Raw genomic sequence first — 22,812 nt, 5'->3', positions numbered from 1 at the left:
TGTATTTCTCCATTATAACGTGTTGGTGAGACTCCTCATTACCATCCACTGTTGACTTTGAAGTATTCCACCACAGAGATTCATAGTGCAGAATGTCATTTTTGGGAAGTCCATGTATGATGCTCTCTCCAAGGAAGAAAGGATTCTGTCCCGCTTGGATGTTTCAGGGTGGTTTGTGCACCAGCTGAAACTTGACTGGAATCTGATGTCATGTGCAGCCAAAAGGCTCTGTTACATTTCTGCCCCAGTACAGTACGCTTCAATGTAATTTATTATTTTCCTATGAGAACCATGACTAATTGCTAAGTCAGAAACCAATCACAACACACCAATGGCAGCAATTTACAGACATGGCAATATGGCACTAGAGGCTTTTTGTTATTTAACTTTGGTTAGTTTGTTTTAAGTTATATGCAGCGGAAAAGGGGAAGGCAAAGAAAGAAGAAACATGAGAACTGTTTTGTCTCATTTCTACTCACTAAAAATCCTTCTGAGATTATGTTGTTACCAACAGCATTTCCTGCACACAAAATTGACAGTATTGAGTGTATATTGTCAAATTAGATTGGTTATCATGCATGTCTTTTACAGCATATGGTGTTAATGCATTTCAGAGGCTGGAAAATGCCTTCATAGACTAGAAAGGCGTGGGCAAAACATAAGAGCTGTAAAATTCAGTCACCAAATTTACAGGAGGCCAGCTGAACAGGCCTAGTTGCATTTTCCCATCAACTCATCGTGGTCAGTCTTTAATACTAAATTCAAAGGAATAAGGGATGCATAGAAGAAATCACACACACATCTCGTAAAACAAAATTTATCTTTAATTTGTAAGTGTCAACAGCAGTACAAAAGATGGAGTGATGGTGAATAGATTAAGGGTAGAGAGGACAGTCTTGAGGTAAATGAGCATAAATAGGCAGTCTTATAGACACTCCCCTGAGGGGTCTAAACCCCTATCATGGCATATACTGTATCACCCAAGGATGACATGTTTAACATATCAGGAAAGCACCTTGTGCAAAAAAAAAAAAAAAGAAAAAAAAGAAAAAAACTTTAAAAAATCCCTCCCACCCGAAACATGTAAGTAAGGTGCCAACGTACACCAGAACATACTGTATATGGACAGTGTCTTTCAATTTTGTCTTTTCCATCAATAACTGAGGCAGAGGAGGAGAAGACTCTTAAAAGTACCACTGAAAGATTATTTAATATTTAATTTACCTCACGTCAATACTGCACAACAAAATCCAAGAAGTCTGTTTATGCAATGAAGCAGAGCTAAGAATAACTATTCTCTTTTTTAATCTGAGAACAGATTTTTTTTCTTTAATCAATATCCTTAGCAAACTTTTTTCATTCTTTTTTTTTCTTTTTACTGTATCAAGAGGAGAGTGTGAGATGTGATGGCAACCTTTAAGTTCATTTAAAAACTTTACACTGGACTGTACAAGATTTTTTTTTTTGATAAACTATTTACATTTTCAGACTTTAAAACATATTCAAAGCAGCAATAGACACTAGTTTTTCCTCTAAACGCCCAAATAATTACCGGCCATGGGCCCAGGTAGGTACCTGCACTGTATATAGAATTTCTACAAAGAAAACCTGCCCATTAAGTAGCCAGTGGCTGTTAAACAAGCAGCCCTCGCCAGTAAGAGCTGCACCCAGGGTGTTGCTATAGGAATCAAAGCATAGTACCTTGACAAGAGAGTCTCAGTTGTCCCAACAGCTCTACACAAACTTTACAATTTGAAACAGCAGCTAGCATGTCAGTCCAGCATGTCAGTGAATTGTGCTGATTAAATTAACATAGAGTACAATCTCACAATATACATCACAAACAAATTACAATGTCAGGAAATAAGAGTTACAGTAAGATAAGTTATGTAGTAACAGCTTATAAGCTTGTCTTAATGTAATAAAAAAAAATTTTACATGGGAAATACAATAATGAATGAACATAAATGCTAAGCATTCTAGTTTGCTACAAGCTGAAGAAAGGTACAAGAAAAAAAAAACAACATTGCTTTCTGGAAAGCAAAACACAAATAACAAAGGAAGACAAACGGAGAATGCACACTAGCAGGTCTGCAATGTGCAGCATACAAACAGTTAAATATTTGCACATTCCCCATATTCCAAGAGCACCAAGGACCTCACTTGTGGTTTTTAGAAAGCGGAAATTACAAAGCAAGCCATGTCACTAAGTTGCTTTATAGCTTTCATATTGCCATAAATACCATTTTGATAAGTTTTCCTTCAGCCCAGTTCACCCCACCCTACCCCTTTTTACCCACTGTGTGAAATCTCAGAATACTTCTTTGTCACCATTTCCAACAATTCTGGTAGTTAAGAAAGGGCTTCGGATTAAAATGAAATTATTTTGCATATGCATTGTTTTTTCCTTCTGTAGCAGGGCATTGCTACATATCAAAAATGTATCTTGATCTGAGAAAAATCACAGATTTTAATGGGTTGTACCAAAAAACAAAAAAGTTTAGAAGAAGTTTCTTTTAAAGGAAAAAGTGTTTTGTAAATGATCAAATGAGGTCATATAGTATTATTCTTTTAAAAGAACATGCTTAAGTGCCACCTTGAATCTTAAAAAAGCATGCAAAACACCAAGGGGTCCAAGCCCATTCATTAACTTCTCATAAAAACATGAAGAACTCTATCAATACATCCTGCTGGCTGCATCTCCAGTGCAGTTGTTCTTACTGTGACCCTGGCTCAGCAAAGCTCACCCCACTTAACACCAGCACTGCACTGCTCCTCTTGACCACTGTGGAAGCACCAACATGCTTCATGTCAGGCAGGTAGGTAGGTGATTTTCTGGGGGAGGATGGGGTCTAAATCTTGTAGAATGTTCTGCTGGGAGGAGATTTTGAAATGCCATGCCTTTGATGTGGCCAAAAAACAAAGTGCAGAAAGCCAGCCTGGAGCTTAGATGGCACTGGGAGGTGGTTGTGTTGTGTTTATCCAAAGCAGAGGCTGCTCACAGCTGGCTGCTGTGCACTTTGCCCGGGGTGGTGTATTTACTGGGACTAATGCTGCTGCTGTTGGGTTTGCATTTCCATCCCAGAGCCATCCCAGAGTCTTTCCCTCCCCCTGCACCTGAGTACACTGATTTAGGAGCACTGTGTCAGGATCCTGTGAATGCTCAGCAGGTGGTTTCACAAGCTAAATGGTGATGCCCAAACACACAAGCAGACCAGAATCTGGCCAGTTCTCCAGACTTGTTTCTGCACATAAACCCTGGAAAGGAGTATGGTTTCTGTTGGGACCTTTCTCTTCCATTTTTATAAAAGAAGTGAACTATTCTGGCTGGTACCAGACTGTTTGGGGAGTCTCCTTCTCTTGAATATAAGTATTTAATAATTTTCCAAAAGAAAATATATTGTATCTGTTAATTAAATAAACTGTTCACAGAGAAAATAGTATTACTATATTAGTGCTCCTGAATGGAGTTATTTTTCCAGTCAGTTTCTAAGGGGCCTCAAACACAAAGCTTAAGAAGCAATTCCATGAATCCTCTTTGTGTATTGTGTGAACAATTTCTCTGGTTTTATAGCCTAATGTAACAATAACATGATTAAATGGATGTACAACATAAAGGTTTGATATCACCGAGTCTTGCCTGCATTGCAAGGGCCATTTCAGTCATTTTAATCTTTCAGGGATATGCTTTTGACTTCCAAATGTCATTCTTGTTAAGTAAAATATCTCATTGGTTTTACTTGGATTCAGAAGACTGTGTTTCCCATCAAATGTGGCCAAAATTTGGCATGTTTCATGTATCAACTTTCTAAAAAAAGAAGAAAGTATTCCCTGTTTGTGGAATATGCTACTAAAAATCAGAGAGAGCACAAGTGAGGCATCTTGCTGTCCCAGCTACAGGTCCACAATACTGCGCTCACACTGCGGGTGTAAATTCAGCATCTACATGAGGTACAGTGACTTGTCAGCATTTAATATGGACCAACATACACTGATATAGAACAAAAGTAAATACATAACTTATACTTCACTAAGTATCCATGAACAAAAAATAAAATTCTATTTCCTATGTTATATTTACACAATTTAAAAAAAATCTAAAATGAGATGGCAAATTCATCAAAAAACTTTGTTTTGAGCTCCGATTAATAAAGTAAAAATGTTGGGTTTCATCCTTATGATTGTCCTTCCTTGATTTCTACTGACATTTTAGAGCCAATGTCGGCTAATAAATAGAATAACACGCTCATAGGCACAATTCAGATTCAAATATGTTCCTCCCACTCCCCCAGCCAGTAAATGCAATTTTTACCAGCTGGTGATTCCTGAACAGCCAGTCATTTTCGAGAATGTGGCTTTAACATACAGAGCATCAGCACTGAGGCAGGGCTGGAGCTAAAACAAAGTGTTCATACATACATGTATTTTGCATAAATAAATGAAATAACAAGACATAAAAATGACTCAAATCCGGCAACTGTGAGGCAGGCCCACACGAGTCGAAACAGATGACTTTTGTTCATGTAGTTTTCGTACAACAGTTTCACATTAGTCAGAAGTGATAAAAAATACCATTTATATCCAGTGCTTATAACACTTACGAAACAACATCTGTGAGTGTGTGTTTTTTTTTGTACTACAAGCAAAATCAAGTTTCAGTCCTAAAGAACAGTCCTTTGTTCTCCACAAGCCTGCAGAATATTATTTTGGCATGGTCATAAAATTAAAAAAAAAAAAAAATTAACCTACTAATCTAAATGTTTGCCTTTGTGCAAAAAAATAATTACATAAAATACAATGCTAGCAATACAGCATTCTACCTATGCAACAAAACCAGGAAAAAAAAGAGAGCAAGAGAGAAAGTGACGTGGGGGGGAGGGAGAAATACTTCTAACTGGAGAATTATGTAAGACATTAATAAATAGTCTTTTTTTTTTTTTAATGAAATAATGATGTCCTCCCCCCAATCTGAGCTGAATGTATTAAAACCAGTTCAAATTCCCAAGCTATTTTAAGAACAAAAAAACCACTTTCTATCAGTACCTTAGCCAGCTTAAAGAGGACGCTCACCAGCTAATGACACAGCATATGCCTTTGAAGACTTGGCTAGACCAGTTTATTGCTTATTAGACATGGACTCAGAACACAGTTAAATAAATATTAAAAATATAGCTTTTTTTTTTTGTTCCAAATTACAAAATGGTCAGAGAAATTTGACCATTGTGTTTCTATGCCATTATCTTTATAAATTGTCCTGTAAATTGAACAATCTTCTTTGTCTCGGGGGGTCGTTCTCTCACATAGAAACGCAATTCCTACAGTGGCAAAAATGGCTGTTTCTGACAGGACAGGGATCAGTGGGGCTGTCAGGAAGGAGATTGCTCCTCCAGAGCAGCTCACAGGGGTGTCTGCAGAGCAGGAGGCACAAGGACAGCCTGACTACTACTAAAATAGGCTCATTTTGTTGTCCGAAGCAAAACCTGTGCAGCTCCATGAAAAGATGCTCCAAGACTTCCAGAGGAGCTGCTCCAGGCCCCCTGGTACCTCTCTGCCCGAGCCTAAATTTATCACTGTTGTGCTGAACACAGCCAATTCTAAATAAAAGAGTTGAGGATCTTCAGCACAGTTATTCCTCAGGCCTATTGGAACTGTATATATATATACAGTGATCTATTTGTGAACAGGAGTAGAGAATGAGGGGAAAAAATAAAGGCAGTTTCTCCTCCATCTTTGAAATCTAACAGATTCACAATCTTTGAATTGAATCTTGCATATTTCCCAGAATTTTCTCCAGTAACTGCATTGTTTCTAGAAGTAATACAAACAGATATTTAAATTTCTATAGCACCTTACATCCAAAGATCCCAAAGCTCTTGATGAGTCACATTCCCACATGACTAACATACAATAAATATTTTTGATGACCCATTTTCCCACCTTTGCAATTAGATATTTGAGTGGCCCTCCCTCCCCCACCTGGAGTCTCACCAATAAATCACTGCATAAATACTTAAGATAGCACAGTTCCTTCAGGTGGCAATGGGAACATGAAGTGCAGAGCCATGATTTGCCACAGGTTCCTCAGGCCCTAAAAATTCAGCATGGTGGACTGTAAATGCAGTTTGGATTTTACATCTGCCCTTGCTGTCTAAGTGTAGAGGTTTATAACTATAAACACATTTTTTAGGGGTATTTGTACTCTATGTACATATAAAAGTACTCACTTTATTTTGCAATACATATAGCAGAGTGTTTACAAGTGCTCCTTGAACATACAGTGTTAGAGGAACAAGTGAATTTCTCACTCATAAAGGTCATGTTCATTTTAGTAGCAGGTGCACTTTTATTTTCATATACCTGTGTGATTTAGGGAAGGGGAAAGAAGAGGCTCTTTAAAATATCAATAAGGAATTGTAAGTGTAATGCCACCAACTGTACTTTTAAAAATAAATATTAAGTATTTGGACCCTTGACATTCTGGAATGAATAAATTATTTAAGAGAAAATGTGTTAAGACTGAATGCAAGGGTTAAAAGCAAAGGGGTAGAGAATGTAATCAGAGGTGGCCTCACACTGCTAAGACAGGCCTGTCCATAGCTGGTGATCGCTCTTTTGTGCTTACTTAAAATGTCACACTAATGGCACATCAAGAGGCAAAAGCAATTGGGCACATGCACTATGGCAACCATGTTCACTAATTAAGAATATCCTGTCTCCAGATTCCTGAGTACTTTACCATATTCTGGAAAAAAATTAGGTTTCATATATAATTTTTTTTAAGATGCCAAAGGATTGTCTAAGACTTTACAGTGTCTCCTTTAAGACTTTTTGTTTAAATGTTAAGATTCAAAAGTTATGAAAAGTTTGGCACATCAGAAGTTCAGCTATACATATGGAAAAAAAAAAATGGAATTCAGAGACTATTTTTTAAAGACAAGCTATGATGCACAGGTGTGCACACTTGCGGACTTGTTCTGTTTCACAATATGAAATCTGCAGTTTTTGTTTTCTAAAATAATCCAGAATAAAAACACATTCACAACCTGTAGGCTGGCACAGCATACCTGAGTGAGAATGTATAACCCCCATCTAAAACAGTAACTTAAACCTTTATCAGCATCCAAACGGAAAAAGACAAAAGGTAAGACTTGTAAGACAGCTATTGATTCATATAAGTTCTCAAGTCCTGATGTCTGATATTTATGTCTTCATCTAAATTAAAAAAACAAAACAAAACAAAAACAAAAAAAAACCCAAGTTCATGAAAAATTAGGGAAACAATCTGTCTCACACAATAAGAAACATTTAAGACCATTCTGCTGATGTAACTGTAGGAGCCACACATGCATGCAGGCTCTTTAAGAACTTTTGTTCAAAAAAACCCCAAAAAAACCCAAATGAGTCTGAGTACTTTAATTCTGTGAACACTCCTCAGTTGGCACTGACTGCCTCATGGGCTTCGTTTTCACTACTATAGTCTGATTTGGGATCATCCTCATAGTCCTCGTACATTTCTATTTCATCCTCTCCATTTATCATTTCGTTTCCAGGAAGGCTTCCGCTGTCCGTCTTCATACCATAAGTGCTCTGGATGACAGGGATGCTGGGCTCAGGGCTGGCAGAGGTGCTGGAGCAATCTGATGTCATCTGAGGGGACGGTGTGGTGGTCGCCATGGTAATAGCACCAGGGTAGACAACTCCTGTTCCCGTGGTGATTGGAATCTGAGGCTGTTGTCTGCAAGGAAAAACAAGAGGCAAGTGTCACTGCCTGTGTGTGCAGAGGAGGGAAGACCTTCTGCAAGTCCAAAGGAAGGAAAAGCAGGTGGTTTCCTAGAAAGGCTCCATGTATTCCTCTGGGCTCAGAGTCCTCTATGGTATTGGTTCATTATCTGCCCCAAAGGACAATTGGGAAATGAAGTGTTTTCAGTCACTACCAGACACCCTTTCATGTACTCTACGTGTTTATTCAAACCATAATACAAACTGGCACTTGGGCAGAGACCATCAAAAGCCTTCGGGCATCCTGTCATGCCTGCCTGCTACCACAGACACCATGTATCCAAAATCTAAACCCTCTAAACTCATGGCAAGTGCTTCTTTTAATGAGAGGACCTCAAGATTACCTAAAACAGCAGAGAGAAACTGAAGTATCTAATTTACTATGTCAGTAGTACGGGTAGACTAGCCAGGTAGACTCCTATGGCACTTGGACATTCTTTTGACATTTGATTGCTGGCTTTTGATTTTTATTTGGATCCATCATCAGAATGCCATTTGCTTTTCAGGATTTTATGTGTAAGATGGGGCTTTTGAAGCCAAGTACTTCATAAAAAAAGAAAACAAATCTGCCCTGGAAGATGCTGACTTTGTATTGACTAGTTATTGAACATACATGCCTATTTGCATCATCTATTTAAAGAATCATACATTTCAATGTATTCCCAACCTTCTTTAGAGCAATATTAACCCAGTAACAGTGAACTATTATAGATTTTAGCAGAAGAAACAGTGTCAGGTGCATTTGAATAGTCTAAGGAATCTGCAACTTGACCACTATGCCATTCCATGCTAAATTCAAAAGGACATTTTATAAACCGGTCTCACAATTTCCTAATCATTGGCTAAATCAATACAGAAGATAATGTTAAGCTTATTTAGAAAACCTCTAAATGTCGATTCTTTATTGTTCATTGATCAACCTCTAATTTTGACAAAAATCACACTAGAGAGTTACAGGGAAGCTGCAGTCGTTTGGGTAGTGATACAGTGAAATCATGAACACCCTGTGTAACACACCACAAAAATAGTTTGCAGTCCTGCCACGGCTGGTACTGCTAGCCTGACTCTTATAGCCTCTGCACAGCTTGAGAAATTCAAACATCTGTTGTGTAAGTCTCGTACACCTGGCTAGCAGCGAGCAAAAACGCAGTAATTCATTTGACACAGTCATTATACTCCTGTTTGCAAATGATGATTTGCAGATGATTTACAAACAGCTTGGGATTTTTCACTAAATTTTCACTTTTTAAATGGTCTGATAAATGTTCTGTGAAAACAATTTTCAGGCAATGTATTTGCTTGCAAGTGATTTTCTGCAAACATCTTTCAATACTTTATCCATAAAATTGAACACCTACCTCACATGGGAACATTCCTGGTTTAGGATTGCAGGTTTTCAGGAGTATAAGCTATTACTGCTAAAAACCCACAAGTATCTCCTCCACAACTTTTAGACACAGAAAATGATCACATTAATGAATGTTTCCACAAAGCAAAGGAAAAAGAAACCCACACATGGTCAACAGAAAAATCTATGTACTTGTCACCAGGCCATACACACTTAATTCTTTCTGATCTGCCCATCTAATAATCTTTCACCAGTATTTCTTAGAATAAATAAATTCACAAAATAAAACATCACCAGTTGTTCATCAAAGAACACCATCATATCAATGCCAAATGATGCTTTGAGAAAAGTTTTCACAACTCCTGTAACAGAAGTTGTAGAACTGACTCCAAGAATGATTGAGACAAAGCTGCTGCTGTGTTACAGCTGGCATTAAGTATCAGAACACTAATATCCACCTTTGTACCTCTCCTCCCCAAAAGGTTTGTGTTTTTTCAGAAGCAAATAGTCTTTTTACAAGCAGTAGAACAATTTTAAAAGTCTGCTTAAGACAATGCTGTGAGATATACTGATGAAGTGATGGTTATCAGTGTTAAGGCCTGAAGGAAAAAGAAATCCTAGTATTTAAAACTCGGTCAGCAGAACTCTTCTGCACATCCACATTTCTGTGGGACTTGTACAAGTACCACCCTTTTCAAAGTATAAATGGAGGTGGTCATCTGAGCACAAAGAAGCCAAATTCACAGAGGTATTTTTACTTGGGAGCACACCAGGCAAATGCATGGCAAGCTACTGAATGAATCTAATTGTCAAAGAACTTGATTGGTATAGCAGGAAAGTTAAAGGCTTACTGAATTTGTCATTCATAAATGCAGTCCTTTTTTACATGTTAAACAAAAATCAGACATGCTGTGCATGCCTGCTGCTGGCTGGGTAATAACTTTAAATTACCTATATCTCACTGTGGAACTGTAAACATGTGGTAACTGTACCACCTAATTGGAAAGAGTCTCAAATTGCTACCCATTTGCTAGCAAAAAATTTGCTAGCACTTAAACATGGGCACCTACACACCCCCTGTAACTGGACACCTACCTCTGATTTAATACCTGTTATTATTTAGACCTGATCAGGTTGTCACTGTAAATTCTGCTCTAGCCACTACATTACATCCCAGAAAGTCTTATTTTAAAATATCACAAATTATGTGGATGGCATATGTTACTAGAGATGAGTGTTATCATTTCCTAAGTAATTAAGTTCTTTTGGGGAGGAAAACAGAGCATTTGTTTAAATTCCCACTACTCTCCCTGAAAGGAAGAGTTGGAGTTCCTAACCGACAACTCTGGCCATTATTTGTTCTTATGTTTTTTAGATCTAAAAGGCATTCATGTTAATGGATTCTTTTATTATATAAAATTCCACGCATTTAATCATTGCCTTTAGCTAGAGTTTTACCATCTTAGAACCTTGGAGGGGGGAGATAAAAACATACTTTACCTGCAAGCTACAGGTTACAATTCAGCTCAGTTGCACATGGAAGTTTTCTGCCTGTTAAGATTTCCAGAAAGCAACATTAATCTTCTGGTCTCTTCAGATCCATGAGGAATGGTGGCAATCTCTACCTACCCTGGCTTCAAACTACTCCTGTCCCCACCATCTCCTCTTTGGCTTAGAAATCCTCATGTGGACAATTACTAGGGGTCACTCTCCTCTGCTCCGCCAGCATTGATAACTTGCCTGTCCACTCTGGGGCTTAAGATTTGGCCCAAAATACTTAAGTAAATATAAAAATGGAAGTAACATGAAAATTCTTAGCCAAACTGACCTGCTCACAAATTTGTGGCATTAATATTCTTAGTATTTTCCTGGAGAATGTTCCTCTTTTGACTTTTGCCAAACCAGCCAAACATTTAAATTGGCAAATGACCATTGTTTTCTGATCCCTTCCCAACCATTTTCTGACAGCTATTTAAATGTCTGAAGCAGAAATTGATTGCATCAAGCAAAACGCTCAGATGTTACACACCCCTGAAACTTACATTCCCATAAGGAATGAAACAACAGTAAATCTCACAAAAGCACCCATTGTGTACTTGCTTTAAGTTCAAGCTACAGGAGTATAATGTTACAGACTTATTCAAAACCATAGCCTAGCAACATTCAGACTATGTGTGTACAGTAGTTATAAACACTATAAAGGCTTTATTCTAAACATCTTACTCTGGTAAAGCGCAGGAAAAAAAAAGTTACTGCTTACATCATTTTGCAGAGAAATGTATATAGCATATACTTCTATTTAGAGTGTATTAGACTGTAAAAATGACTGAGCAATGAATTATCTTTGTAAGACAAGGCAACAAAAGACAGACTCAACTTAAAATACCTGAATTTATGGTTTATATATGATCCATTTGTTAGCTCACATTTATTTATGCATTACAAAAAACTACTATTGAGGATAAATTGTAAATCACTTGAAGTCTGTTTGGGATTAACTTATGCTGAAGGTATCATTCACAAGTTCCATTAATAATTTTACTATTAAAAATAACTCAATTATTTTAAAGACATAGCTGGCTCCAGATTCAGCTTCCCCTATATTGAAAGCAGCAATTTTTTAACATACTCTGCATTAAACATGAATTATTTCTGTACATTATCTGCCTCATTTGGAACAAAATTCATTCATGTAGGGATACAATAGAAGGCCTACGCACACTGTAAGTTCCACTCTGTTGTTTAGAATACTTGGCAGTTCACAGATCTTGTTCTATTACAATTACAATTATCTGAAAACATTAATTTCCTGGCCAATTTGTTCCAAGAAATCTTCACTCTCATTCAATTCTTTGGAGGTTTTTCTTCAAAAATCAGAACAAAACATAGACACCCATTAGCTTATTTCTCTATTGTATTTTAAATCCTGGCTAGTTTGTATCTTGAAATTCTTTAAACTCCCTTTTCACATCTTACCAAAGTTTGTCAAAGACTGTGGTTCAGTGAAGTGAGCAGTGTGAGCCTTTTGCAACAAAAAAGTTTGAGCTATGGAGAACTCCATGCTTGTGGTGGGGGGTTCTACCCATAGCAGAATTATCCTGTGTTAGCCAGTGGCTCACCTAAGGGAGTCTGACAGGAACTAGCCTTTACTGGATTGCCTAAAACATAAATGGACTTTTGGTATAAGAAAAATGCAAACACAATTATGAAAAATATATTTTTCTTGCTTTTTACTATTTCCTTTAGCTACCTGCTTTGAATGTGTATCTGACTCTTCACACATCTCTTACTTATCTTTTTATTCCGTGATGATATTTTGTTGCCATTTTGGTGTGCCCATTCCCAATTTAATTGGTTTGTTCTTTAAAAAAAAAAGGCTACAAAAAAAAACCCAAAAAACCCAGCAGTACTTCAAGCAGTATGAAGCACTTGGCACATTTCATTGGAGTCTATTTTGTACTTTTGTTCTCTATCTTCCACTGAAATATTTACTGTAAACACAGAGCATATTCAATCCGAAAAACCACATTTGTCTCTTATTTCACTCTGAAGAGGAAACAGCATCTCAACTCTCACGTCTACAGTTCTGAAGGACGATTTATGTTGTTCCATCAAAACAGTGGAAAAATAATGGGGGTGTGAGGTCAGTTAGGAAAACTGTTCCAGCTGATGCTTTATGTGATATTTATGTTAAACACAGGGAAGAGTAAGTTTAAGAAGCTGATGGGCTCACTTACTGTGTTTCACTTAGTTATAATCTGATTTGGAAGAAATGTTGCTTTTCATTACTTAGTAAACTATTCTGCTGAGACAAATGATTCCATGCTTTATGTTTCAGTTCAAAAAGATGTTCTAGTCTGTCTTTTTCACTAATTTTACTTGGTGTCTTCCAATAAGTTTGTTTTAAATTATTCTTGAGGGAAAAGGGGAATTTGGGACAACAGTGAGAAGTCACAGGGAAGTATAAAATAATTTTTTTTTAATCCCAGCCTGTGATTCCTCAGGACTGAAATCTATATTCACATTGTACAGCAACATGGATCTCATTTCATCTCCATTGAATGCATCCATTAGACTTCATACTCCCTTTTCCATCACTTGCACAACTAAAACTCATTGGTTTTGGTAAAGTCCAGTGCATCATCATATAATTGCACAGAGGTAGTTTACTTTAAACTTCTTCAACATCAATAGAACATGGTGAAGTGGACTTAGCATAAAAAGAAATTGGAAACAATCCTTTCAAGAAATGGTGACATTCTCACGGTCTTCATGATCACACTGGTGGATATATGAGAAAAATGTTTCATCTGGGTTGCACCAGTTTAGTTTTGAATAGCTTTCAGTATACATATTTTAATAGGAATTCACTCTTTAGGTGGGCACTTTTAGGAGTTTCTTAAATCCATCCTCAATATTCACTCCCATTTAGCCATCACATTTAATGTGCAAAATGCTACTGCTTAATGCTGTTTTGAATTAGCAAACAATTCTCAAATTGTTCAGACTGCTGTTTTGGCATTCCTTTTACATTTCTTGTCTAGATGTGATTTGGTCTGTCAATCTGCTTTGGAAGACGTAAGCTAGAATTTCATTCCCTCAATCTGAATATAATTTGTGATGTGCTATATAAATTCAGATTTCTATTTAGAGTCCTATGTGCAATTTTGATGGAAGACTATTAGTAAACAATTTCCCTTAGACTGAAGAATAAAAAAACAATGTCATAACTATAGACTGGAAGGCTATTTCAAGATATCAAAACCACTTCTATTTACTGATTGAAGAAAGAGCCCACATTGTTGCAGGCTGTACCACAAAATAATTGACTGCAACAGGAGTTCTGCATCCCAAGCCAAAAATGAGGGCACATAATCGACGTCAAGGTCAATTATCTGGTGGTGAAGTACCCAACAAAAGGAGCCTATTGTGATTAGAGAAATAAGCAGAACATTGAGAATTTGGAAAGGCTGGCACTGGAGACAGCTTTTAGACTCTTTGTAAATCACCAGAAACATTGTGTTAGAGCACTGAGCATCACAGATTAATTCATAAAAAAAAAAGAAACAGGAGCGAAAAATCAGTTATGGTGCAGTTGTTTCACTCAACTTTTGTTATCCTTGGCCTGTAGATGTTTCATAGTGCTGCTTTCTCTGCTGAAAACCAGAGGAAATAGCCCTAAAAACACTCACAGTGTTCTTAAAATTGTGTCAGGATCTTTTTGGGCAATACATTTTGAGTTATAAATCTACCCAGTCCATCTGTGCACTACTTGAAAGACTTCTTCTAAAACTTATTAAAAAAAAAATTTGTACTTCTCTACATAAAAAAATTCCTAGTAGCTTCATACCTTGATATCATTCATTTGTGTGTGTTCCTCATGCAACTGCCATTACTCCTCTCCCTTTTCCCCCTCTCCTGACTCCTATTCTACACAGGAATAATCCTTTGTGTTTCTCTCTTTGTTCTTTTCTTAATTTAGGAAATGATGCTGGAGTCATTACTAACCCAGAATGGATTAGCTTACTAAAAACTCACAAAAGACATGATTCAAACCTTTCAGGCTAATGGGAAACAACTTCTTTTGCCTTTAAAGAATTCCACAATCAGTCTCATAATCAGCATTCAGTGGCAAGCCGATAGCTCCATATTCCATCTTATGTTTTTAATAAGGTCTTACCGGTTCAAACCCTTTCCCTCTAAATGACATTAGTCAGCGACTTAAACAGATAACTCCATTTGGTTTCAAACAGCGTGCTCCATCTTGGAAAACAATGGCGACAATTGTACTCACCCTACGGTAAAAAACTGCCTCATCTCCTGTCTCCGAGACCTCATCAGCTGCTTGTACTCCCCAATGCGCAGCTTCTTGCCATCCACGATGCAGGTGCGTTTTGGTCGAGGCTTGTATTTGTAATTGGGGTACTTTTCTAGGTGGATCTTACTTAGTCGTGCCTGCTCTTCGTAATAAGGTTGTTTCTCTTGGTTTGACATGGACTTCCAGCGAGATCCTAAGGACGCAAAATGTCAGTGAGTGCTCAAATAAAGAGGGCTTATCTGTGCACATACACAATTCAACGTGCCTTCTCACCATAATGAATTTTAATTAAGTTCATTAAATAAACTGATTTAAATTTACATCAGTCTGCACATATATTGGCTTGCACAACCTGAGACATCTTAAAAGAACCCTGACTTTCAGATATTGCTGCAGACTAAGCATATGTAAATCTCTATTAAATAGGGTGCACTTAAAATCAATAGTTAAGTCTCAAAATCTCAGCCTCGTGCTGCAAAACAGACTACTTAATTTTTTACAATAAGAGCATTAATCTGTGAGTAATTCCATACCTCTGTAATACCACGCACACTATGGTGGTTAAGGAAAGTCTGCAGCTATACTTTCACTGTTAAAAGCCTAACACATTGCCTAGGGACACAGGCTTCTTTGATATTTTTATGAGAATTTGGTTTATACACTCCTGCTAATAGATATTAATAGCTTGCTATGTAGCAGGAAAAGAGTATCAAACCTTGTAGATTCAGAAAAATTATGAACAATCCCTTGCTGTCTGGGCATCTTAAATTTACTGAACTTCTGATATAAGCTTGGCATAATACTGACACCTATTTTAAATTCTGTTATGCATGTTATTTTTTTTCCAGATGTAATAGGCACACAGAACTGAATCTTACATTTCACAAACTCACATTGGAAAGACAAAAAGTAAAACAGAAAGCACACTGTAACTATATACACCACTTCAGGTACTGTAAACTCTCATTGAAAGCTGCACCAATAAAAAAGTTTAAAAATTAACACAGTGTACACAGGAAGAGGCAAAAGTATTCAGATCTCTTGTATTGTTTGTAAGGAGCTATCTAAACACTTGAACAGAGACGGGAATAAGAAATGCAGAAAAAAGCTTTTTGGTGTCTTTTAGATGAATAAAACGATTACAGCTGTGGTAAACGTGGGTGGAAGCTATTCTTTTACTAACATTTTTCATACATCAACAAATGGAAAAGTTGTATAAATATTATCCAAAGCCAACAATATTCTGTGTCAGTTCTAATATTTCAGTCTCTTTTCTCATTGTCCTGGAAAAGTTGCACAGATATTATATGGACATAGACTTATTTGTGGCAGAGCAGATACTGACAGGTTAATTCCATGGTTAACAAACACTCAGTTGCTGGCACTTGTGAAATATTTATGCTGTAAGTTTACATTTTAATGAATACAGTTACTATGCTCCTAATAGTTTTTTTCACAGAATGCACACAAATAATATAGATTCCCTACAGCTGCCAACACTGAAACAGTGAAGGTTTTATACAAAACTGAAAGGCTATTCATATAACTCACTTATATGGTAGACAAAAATATGAGAACTACTAAGAAAGATTTTGGAAGTTTCAGGACAAAGTAGCATTTATTTCTATGTATTCTTGCCTCTGATTGAACTAACATGCAACAAACTTTGTATTTGAACTCAGAGTTTACAATAAAATGATTACAGAGGAAACTTGATTTTTACTTTTATTTATTATGAGCTACACTTGGAATCTGTCTTTCACTTCAAAGACTCAAAAAGCAAATATAGGTTTTAACATTTCACCACTCATTCTCACGTATGTTTCTAATTCTCTGGAGGGGTCTTAAAAAGCAAATCAAAATTTCTCAAAAATGAGTCCATTTATTTGCACAGGGACAAAATAAAACCCATGGAATATTCCCTGATTGTGTCTATCTATACAGAGTAAATATTAACTACTGTGACTTTTACCTGAGCAATATTTTAATTGCACACTTCTAGTGGTTAGCTTTTTGAATATTGCAATGTTTTGAACCAAACATTATTTTGGATGTGAGGATTGCATGTACAGGTTTCTTTCTTGATTTTGCACTGTCTGACATAAACCTCTGATTTTGATTTTGTACTTTTTAAACTTTATCCCAGTATTTACTCTAGGAAGTCCCATATTGCATTCAGGTGATTTGTAGATCAAGTGTGTTCTAATGGGATCTTGCAGTTATTGGGACTTTATTGGGACACATTCTCACAAGAGATTTCACAAAACATTCCTTTTCAATGCTACTAAGTTTTAAAGCATTTTGTGATGCTGTTGGCAATAAAAAGTATGAGGGAAGGGGCAGAAAGGGAAAAGAAAGGGAATAAAAATGAAAACAAGCCATGAACCTTCATTTGCATAAGTTTCAGTAATTCTAATTTTGGTGAACATCCACCAGAAAAAGATATGTCCAAAAATTAGAGAAGTTCACAGAACTGTAAAATTGGGTTGGAAGGGACCATAGAGATCATACAGTTCCAAGCCCCTGCCATGGGGGTTGCACCTTTCACCAGGTTGCTCAGAGCCCCATCCAACCTGGCCTTGAACACTTCCAGGGATGGGACATCCACAGCCTCTCCGGCAACCTGTGCCAGTGCCTCACCACCCTCCCAGTAAAGAATTTCTTCCTAATATCCAACCTAAACCTGCCAACACAGCTTGCTGCCCGTTGCCTTGCACTTACCTAGGATTTTGCTGATGTTGGAGTTGTGCATGTCGGGGAAGGCCTGGAGGATTTTCCGGCGCTCGTCCTTGGCCCAGACCATGAAGGCGTTCATCGGCCGCTTGATGTGGGGCTCGCTGCTGGCGCGGCCCCGCGAGTCCCGGTACACCCGGGCTTCAGCCACCGTGGCCCCTCCTGTTGGCCAACAATAATACTGCTGTAGTTTAGCTGCAGAGCCATTCACTGCTTTACTCCCTGTAACGTCAGGGCAGGAGGAAACAAGATGGATGCAAAACATTATTACGTGCATTAGGAAAGCGCTTTCAGTGCTCTGCTTATTTTAGCCTCTTTTGCTCTCTCTCTCTCTCTCTCTCTCTCTCTCCCCCTGCTACCAGATCTATGAGAAAGAGAGAGAGATGGGCCAACCAGTGGTCTCAGTGTAGCTGAGATGACCCAACATCAAACTGAAGAAACAAATTGCTCTGATATTTCTCCAATTAAGACATGGAGATTTGATAAAGTTTCCGTTTGGGGCTTTACCATAAAATACATTCTCTGAATGCTCAATAAAACTCACATAGAAGTCACATTTGAGAATCCAAACTGATGTCGGCCTGCTGACACAAGCCATTGACAACGACTTTGCTGCTTGAGCAGTGAAGCACGTGCCAAACATTTCATAAAATAAATTATACCATGCACCAGGTACATTTGTATGGAACAGATTATATTTGGAGCTGAACACTCTAAAGTTGCATCTGCTTTAATTGTATTCTAGATGTGCTTTGAAGCATTTGAACCACATATATGTAATAAAACTGTCTTCCTCTAACAAGTACATGCACAGCACATTGGAGCACTTCAGAGTGGGAGACAAGTACCCCAACTCCATGCCTGCTGTACCATAGTGTATCCCAGTCTTTATCTGCCATCAATTCAGCTTGTACATGCCAGCCCTAACTAGGATTTTGAATGCATCCAGCCCTGTTTCTTGACCACAAACAGCAAAGACTTAGGGGAGTTTAGAGATAGCAGATCTGAGGTGTAGAACTAATTACTAGGGGTGAAACAGATGACCAAGGCATGCCTTTACTGGAAAAAACTTCTGCAGTTGTGATGATAAGATATGTTTTTAGAGCTATACCTTAGCTAAAAAAAGGCAAAAAGTGTTTACAGTGGGAGAGTGACAGTCTTTGACCTCACCAAACTGGTCATATAATTTAATACCTTGAAAAGGCAAGATACTTGACAAAAAAATTAATACAGCAATAGACCTCCTTTTTTTTTATAAATTCATGATGGTAGCTGTATTAGTTTATTTGCCAAATAATGTAAGATTAATTACTTACAGCACGTAAAACAAAACACTGCAGTTTTACTGAATACAGGCACAAGTTTTTAGTTGTGCAAAAATCAATTTTCCTAATTCAGATTGAAAGCATTATATAGGCGCACCTTTCTAAAAATTCTATATAAGAAACACATTTGCATGAAAAAGGGGCCCTAAAATAGAGGATGCATAACTAATACACTACCTTTTTGCCACCAGGTCCACAGTACATTAATTTCATTTAAAACGCACTGACCATACAGGATAAATTGATTTTGCTTTATATGGTGTTGACAGCCATGTTTATTGTGCAGTGAAATGTAGTGTAGTTTCAAGCTGACTATATCCATCAACACAGGGCAATATGCTGACTACTGGGCCAGATGAAGACATACATTACCCTGAGAGCAAAACACTCATTCGCACACAGCAGCGTCTTCTCCTGAGGATCACCCTGGTAATTTATGATGCCTCCCATGCCATTACTTTACAACTGACACCAATTTGGCAATTTGTATACTAACATGCATGCACATAAAAGAAGACAGGTTTGTGGCAAATGTGAGCTGCAAAACTCTTTTAGCACTGTTCTAAGTTAAGCACCGCGCCACAGGTGTTCTGCATTTACAGGAGGCTGCAGTCAGCTTTTTACTGCAAAAGGGAAGAGCAGATTTGCAGAGTGACCTGCAGGTAGGACCAGTTGAGGGGGGTGAACGGTCAATGAGGCTCTGCTCATTGTTGCCAAAAGCCTTGAACCAGCAACATGTCAAAGATACCATATTTTGAGAGAGGATGTGTTTATTTAGAAACTGAAATAAGTTGCAAACATAGTAAGTCAACACTGAACTATTTACTGGGACAAAGAACTACATAATTTGAGAAAAGTCCAATATAGCATCTAACACTTGTTCTATCTTTTAAAATAATGTAATAAAAATCTGTTACTAGTATGTGGGCAATTAGGAAGCTGGTGACAAAAAAAAATTAAATTATTATTTATGCAAAAGTTATAATTTGTTTTTAAACTGCTCTACTCAGAGCACAGGAAAGACATATTTGAATCCATTAGGTGTCTTTGCATCTTTTCCTTTCCCAAAGGTACTTATTCACTACAGCTAAGAGTTTGTCTTTAGCACTTTCTAACACAATTTTGGACTTTTCAAGCCTAATGCAGGTAAAGAGTAGTTTTACTGGGAACAAGATTATAGGTGGCTTTTTAATCTGGATGTAATCTAGACAGAATGAAAATAAACAAAAACAAACAAAGAAAAAACAAAAGAAAGGAAAAAAAAAAAAAGAGGAAGGTTGAAAACCACCATAAATTATATGTTTTCATAGAAAGGTCATGTTAGAAAACAATTCTTATTTGGAGTAATAAATTACAACCATCCCAAGAAGGTCAAGTCTGGCTGCATCTGCTTTATGCAAGTCCTTACTTGAAGGACTTGAAAAAGCAGCCAAAGAGTTGATGTTCTTTGAGCTTGATCTCTGGGGAAATATTTGCAAGCTGACCTATAGGCCATCACAAAAGCATTTGCAAAATTAATTTCTGCAAATAACTAAAGCAGTATAATCTTCATGCTCTTCTGTCTCAGAACCACAGAATTATATTCAGCATATAAAGCATGACAATAAAATAGTTCTTGCAGCATGGGGGGAAGTCAGAATGCCTAAGTACCTTTTTAGATTAGAAATGAGGTGCTAATGATACAAATACATATATGCTCAGTGATGTCTTACAAGTTGAAACACATAACAAGCTTTCAAACTGGTTGTTCTTAGGTACTTCATCCTGTCAAGCAGATATTTTGACTTTATTGTGCCCTATGAAAACAATTTCAACAGATTTAACAAAGTATGGAATTTTTTCCTATTGTGATAATTCCTATTGTTAGCACTGATGGAGGCTCAAAGAGACACCTGGAATTTTTAAAGAAAATGTATATGCAAGTGCAAAGAAGTAGGTGTTTTAAATCTTTCTGAAAATATTTTCGGGAAATTCTAATTACTAATGAACCTAAAATAACAGATAAAATGTAAGTGTACTACCAGTGAAGGACAAGACAAGAGAAGGAATTGGTAATTGTCTCTCTATGGTAACTAATGCTCTGCCAGTTACTGTTCATACTGCAATCACAGGAGGAGGGATTTTCAGAATTAAGAGCCTGGTCAGAATTTATAATTATTGCAGAAGCAGTACAGTTTGGCTGCCCTAGTGGCTTAGTTGGCAAAGAACTCTATATTTTGGCCTAAAGGCAGGGGCTATCCTCAAAGTGGCACTTTTAGCTTCTGGAAGTGTTCACTGCCTTACTTCCTAGATCCTTTGCATTTCCACAGCTTGTCATAACTTTGATGATTTAAAACTAAAATCAGATTAAAGAAGAATGGCATTTTTTTTTAATGGATATATGGCAGGCAACCCGTCTGTGAAGGCTGGACTCCATACTGCTCTAGGGGCAATACTGAGGCAAAGAAAACACCACAGACTAAATCTAAAAATGCTAGAGCTTCATGAAAATAATTTGCAACAATATTTTAATTTCTAAAGAGCTGTCTAATCAGAGAATATTGGAGAGATAAAAGAATCTGATCATAAAGAAAGATAAACTTCCTCATGTGAAATAAATGTTAAGAAACATAAAATAAAAATTGTTACATCGTTCATTTATTTATTTATTTATTTATTTATTCCTGTCTTTATCTGAGGTTCTTACATTTTCTAATGAAATTAATATTAGAACGGGCATTATCCCTCAGCATGCTTCCTGAAATCTTGGCCACAATAGGGTTAATCCTACTGTCTTTACTGGGATGTGGGTTTACCTTCCATTTTGCACATCGCCTACAACAAAACCTGAGACTGGGCCTTTACATGTTACCAGAAAACAAACAATAATAGATGTGATAGAAAGGAGAAAAAAAAAAAAGGCTGAGAAAAAGATGAGGAAAAGAGAGAAAAGAAGTGACAGCAAAAGAAAGAGATTTTTGTCAGTCACCCTGTTATTCCTTAATGACTCTTCATAGTATGGCCATTGATTCATGTTTAAGGTGATACATTTCCCCTGACTTCCCCCCAGAAAATGGATCTGGCTAATCTAGAGTATGTACTGCAGATCATCTTCCATGGACACACACCAAGACAGGATACATGGAAATACAGACAATCTTTCTAGGTTCCCAGTATGAAAATGACTGCTTAGTAGTAAAGCTCTTACCATCAGTTACTCATTAAGCTGAGGTGACATATTTGCCTAGTTTGGAAAAGACTGATTGTGACCTCCAAAATATCTGGCCCTGTCTGTGGTAATACAGCTAGCACTGCAGAGACCAGAACATGACAAACATGCAAACAGGAGTCACTCTTTTACTGCAAGAGATGGGTTACTCATAAATATGGACATGCCATAAAGACAGGGAGAATGAAAAACCAGCTTGGTAGTGCCCTGTGCTGCTCTTAACCTGTGTACAGACAAATGCAGCCTTTGTGAAACATATAGCAGCAGTTAAAATCAAATAGAGAAAGAAAGAAACAAATATGGAAAGAACAGAATAGAAAGAGCAGCTTTGGCAAGCTTGGAACATAGGAGTTGTTATTTAACTAATATTTTGGGTTATCAATTTTAGAGAAATTTACAAGAATTACTGCTACTTCACTGTAATCTTAGCAACATGTAGCAGCTGTAGAATAACATTTATCTGTTTTGCCCCTTGCCTGCCTCTTATTTCTTCATCCCCAACACCATTCAGAGTTTCTCATTCTTTACTGGCATGTCTTGTCATCACTGGCAAAATACCCACTTGGAAACATGGCAAGGTTTTGAACAGGGGTGACACAAA

General features: G+C 37.3%; 1 protein-coding gene across 16 annotated transcripts in view; it reads right to left on the bottom strand.

Moving 5' to 3' along the window:
• Positions 1-806: 806 nt before the first annotated feature.
• Positions 807-22,812, bottom strand: part of SOX6 (SRY-box transcription factor 6) — a 370,607-nt gene continuing 348,601 nt past the window's right edge. For 12 of the 16 annotated variants that reach the window (XM_071427882.1, XM_071427878.1, XM_071427890.1 and 9 more), the window contains 3 exons: positions 17,667-17,900; positions 14,922-15,138; positions 807-7,735 (listed from right to left, as the gene is read on the bottom strand). In XM_071427882.1, the coding sequence (XP_071283983.1) occupies positions 7,432-7,735; positions 14,922-15,138; positions 17,667-17,900 (755 nt within the window). In that variant the 3' untranslated portion in view covers positions 807-7,431. Of the gene's footprint in view, positions 7,736-10,627; positions 10,679-14,921; positions 15,139-17,666; positions 17,901-22,812 lie in introns of all 16 variants that reach the window. The other 4 variants (XM_071427887.1, XM_071427891.1, XM_071427892.1 and 1 more) reach the window with 2 other exon arrangements.

This window comes from Agelaius tricolor, unplaced genomic scaffold (assembly GCF_023055355.1).
Source record: "Agelaius tricolor isolate 1412-34295 unplaced genomic scaffold, bAgeTri1.0.p SCAF_5, whole genome shotgun sequence".
In the NCBI taxonomy this organism is placed as follows: Eukaryota; Metazoa; Chordata; class Aves; order Passeriformes; family Icteridae; genus Agelaius; species Agelaius tricolor.
This window is presented reverse-complemented; position numbering and strand designations above follow the sequence as displayed.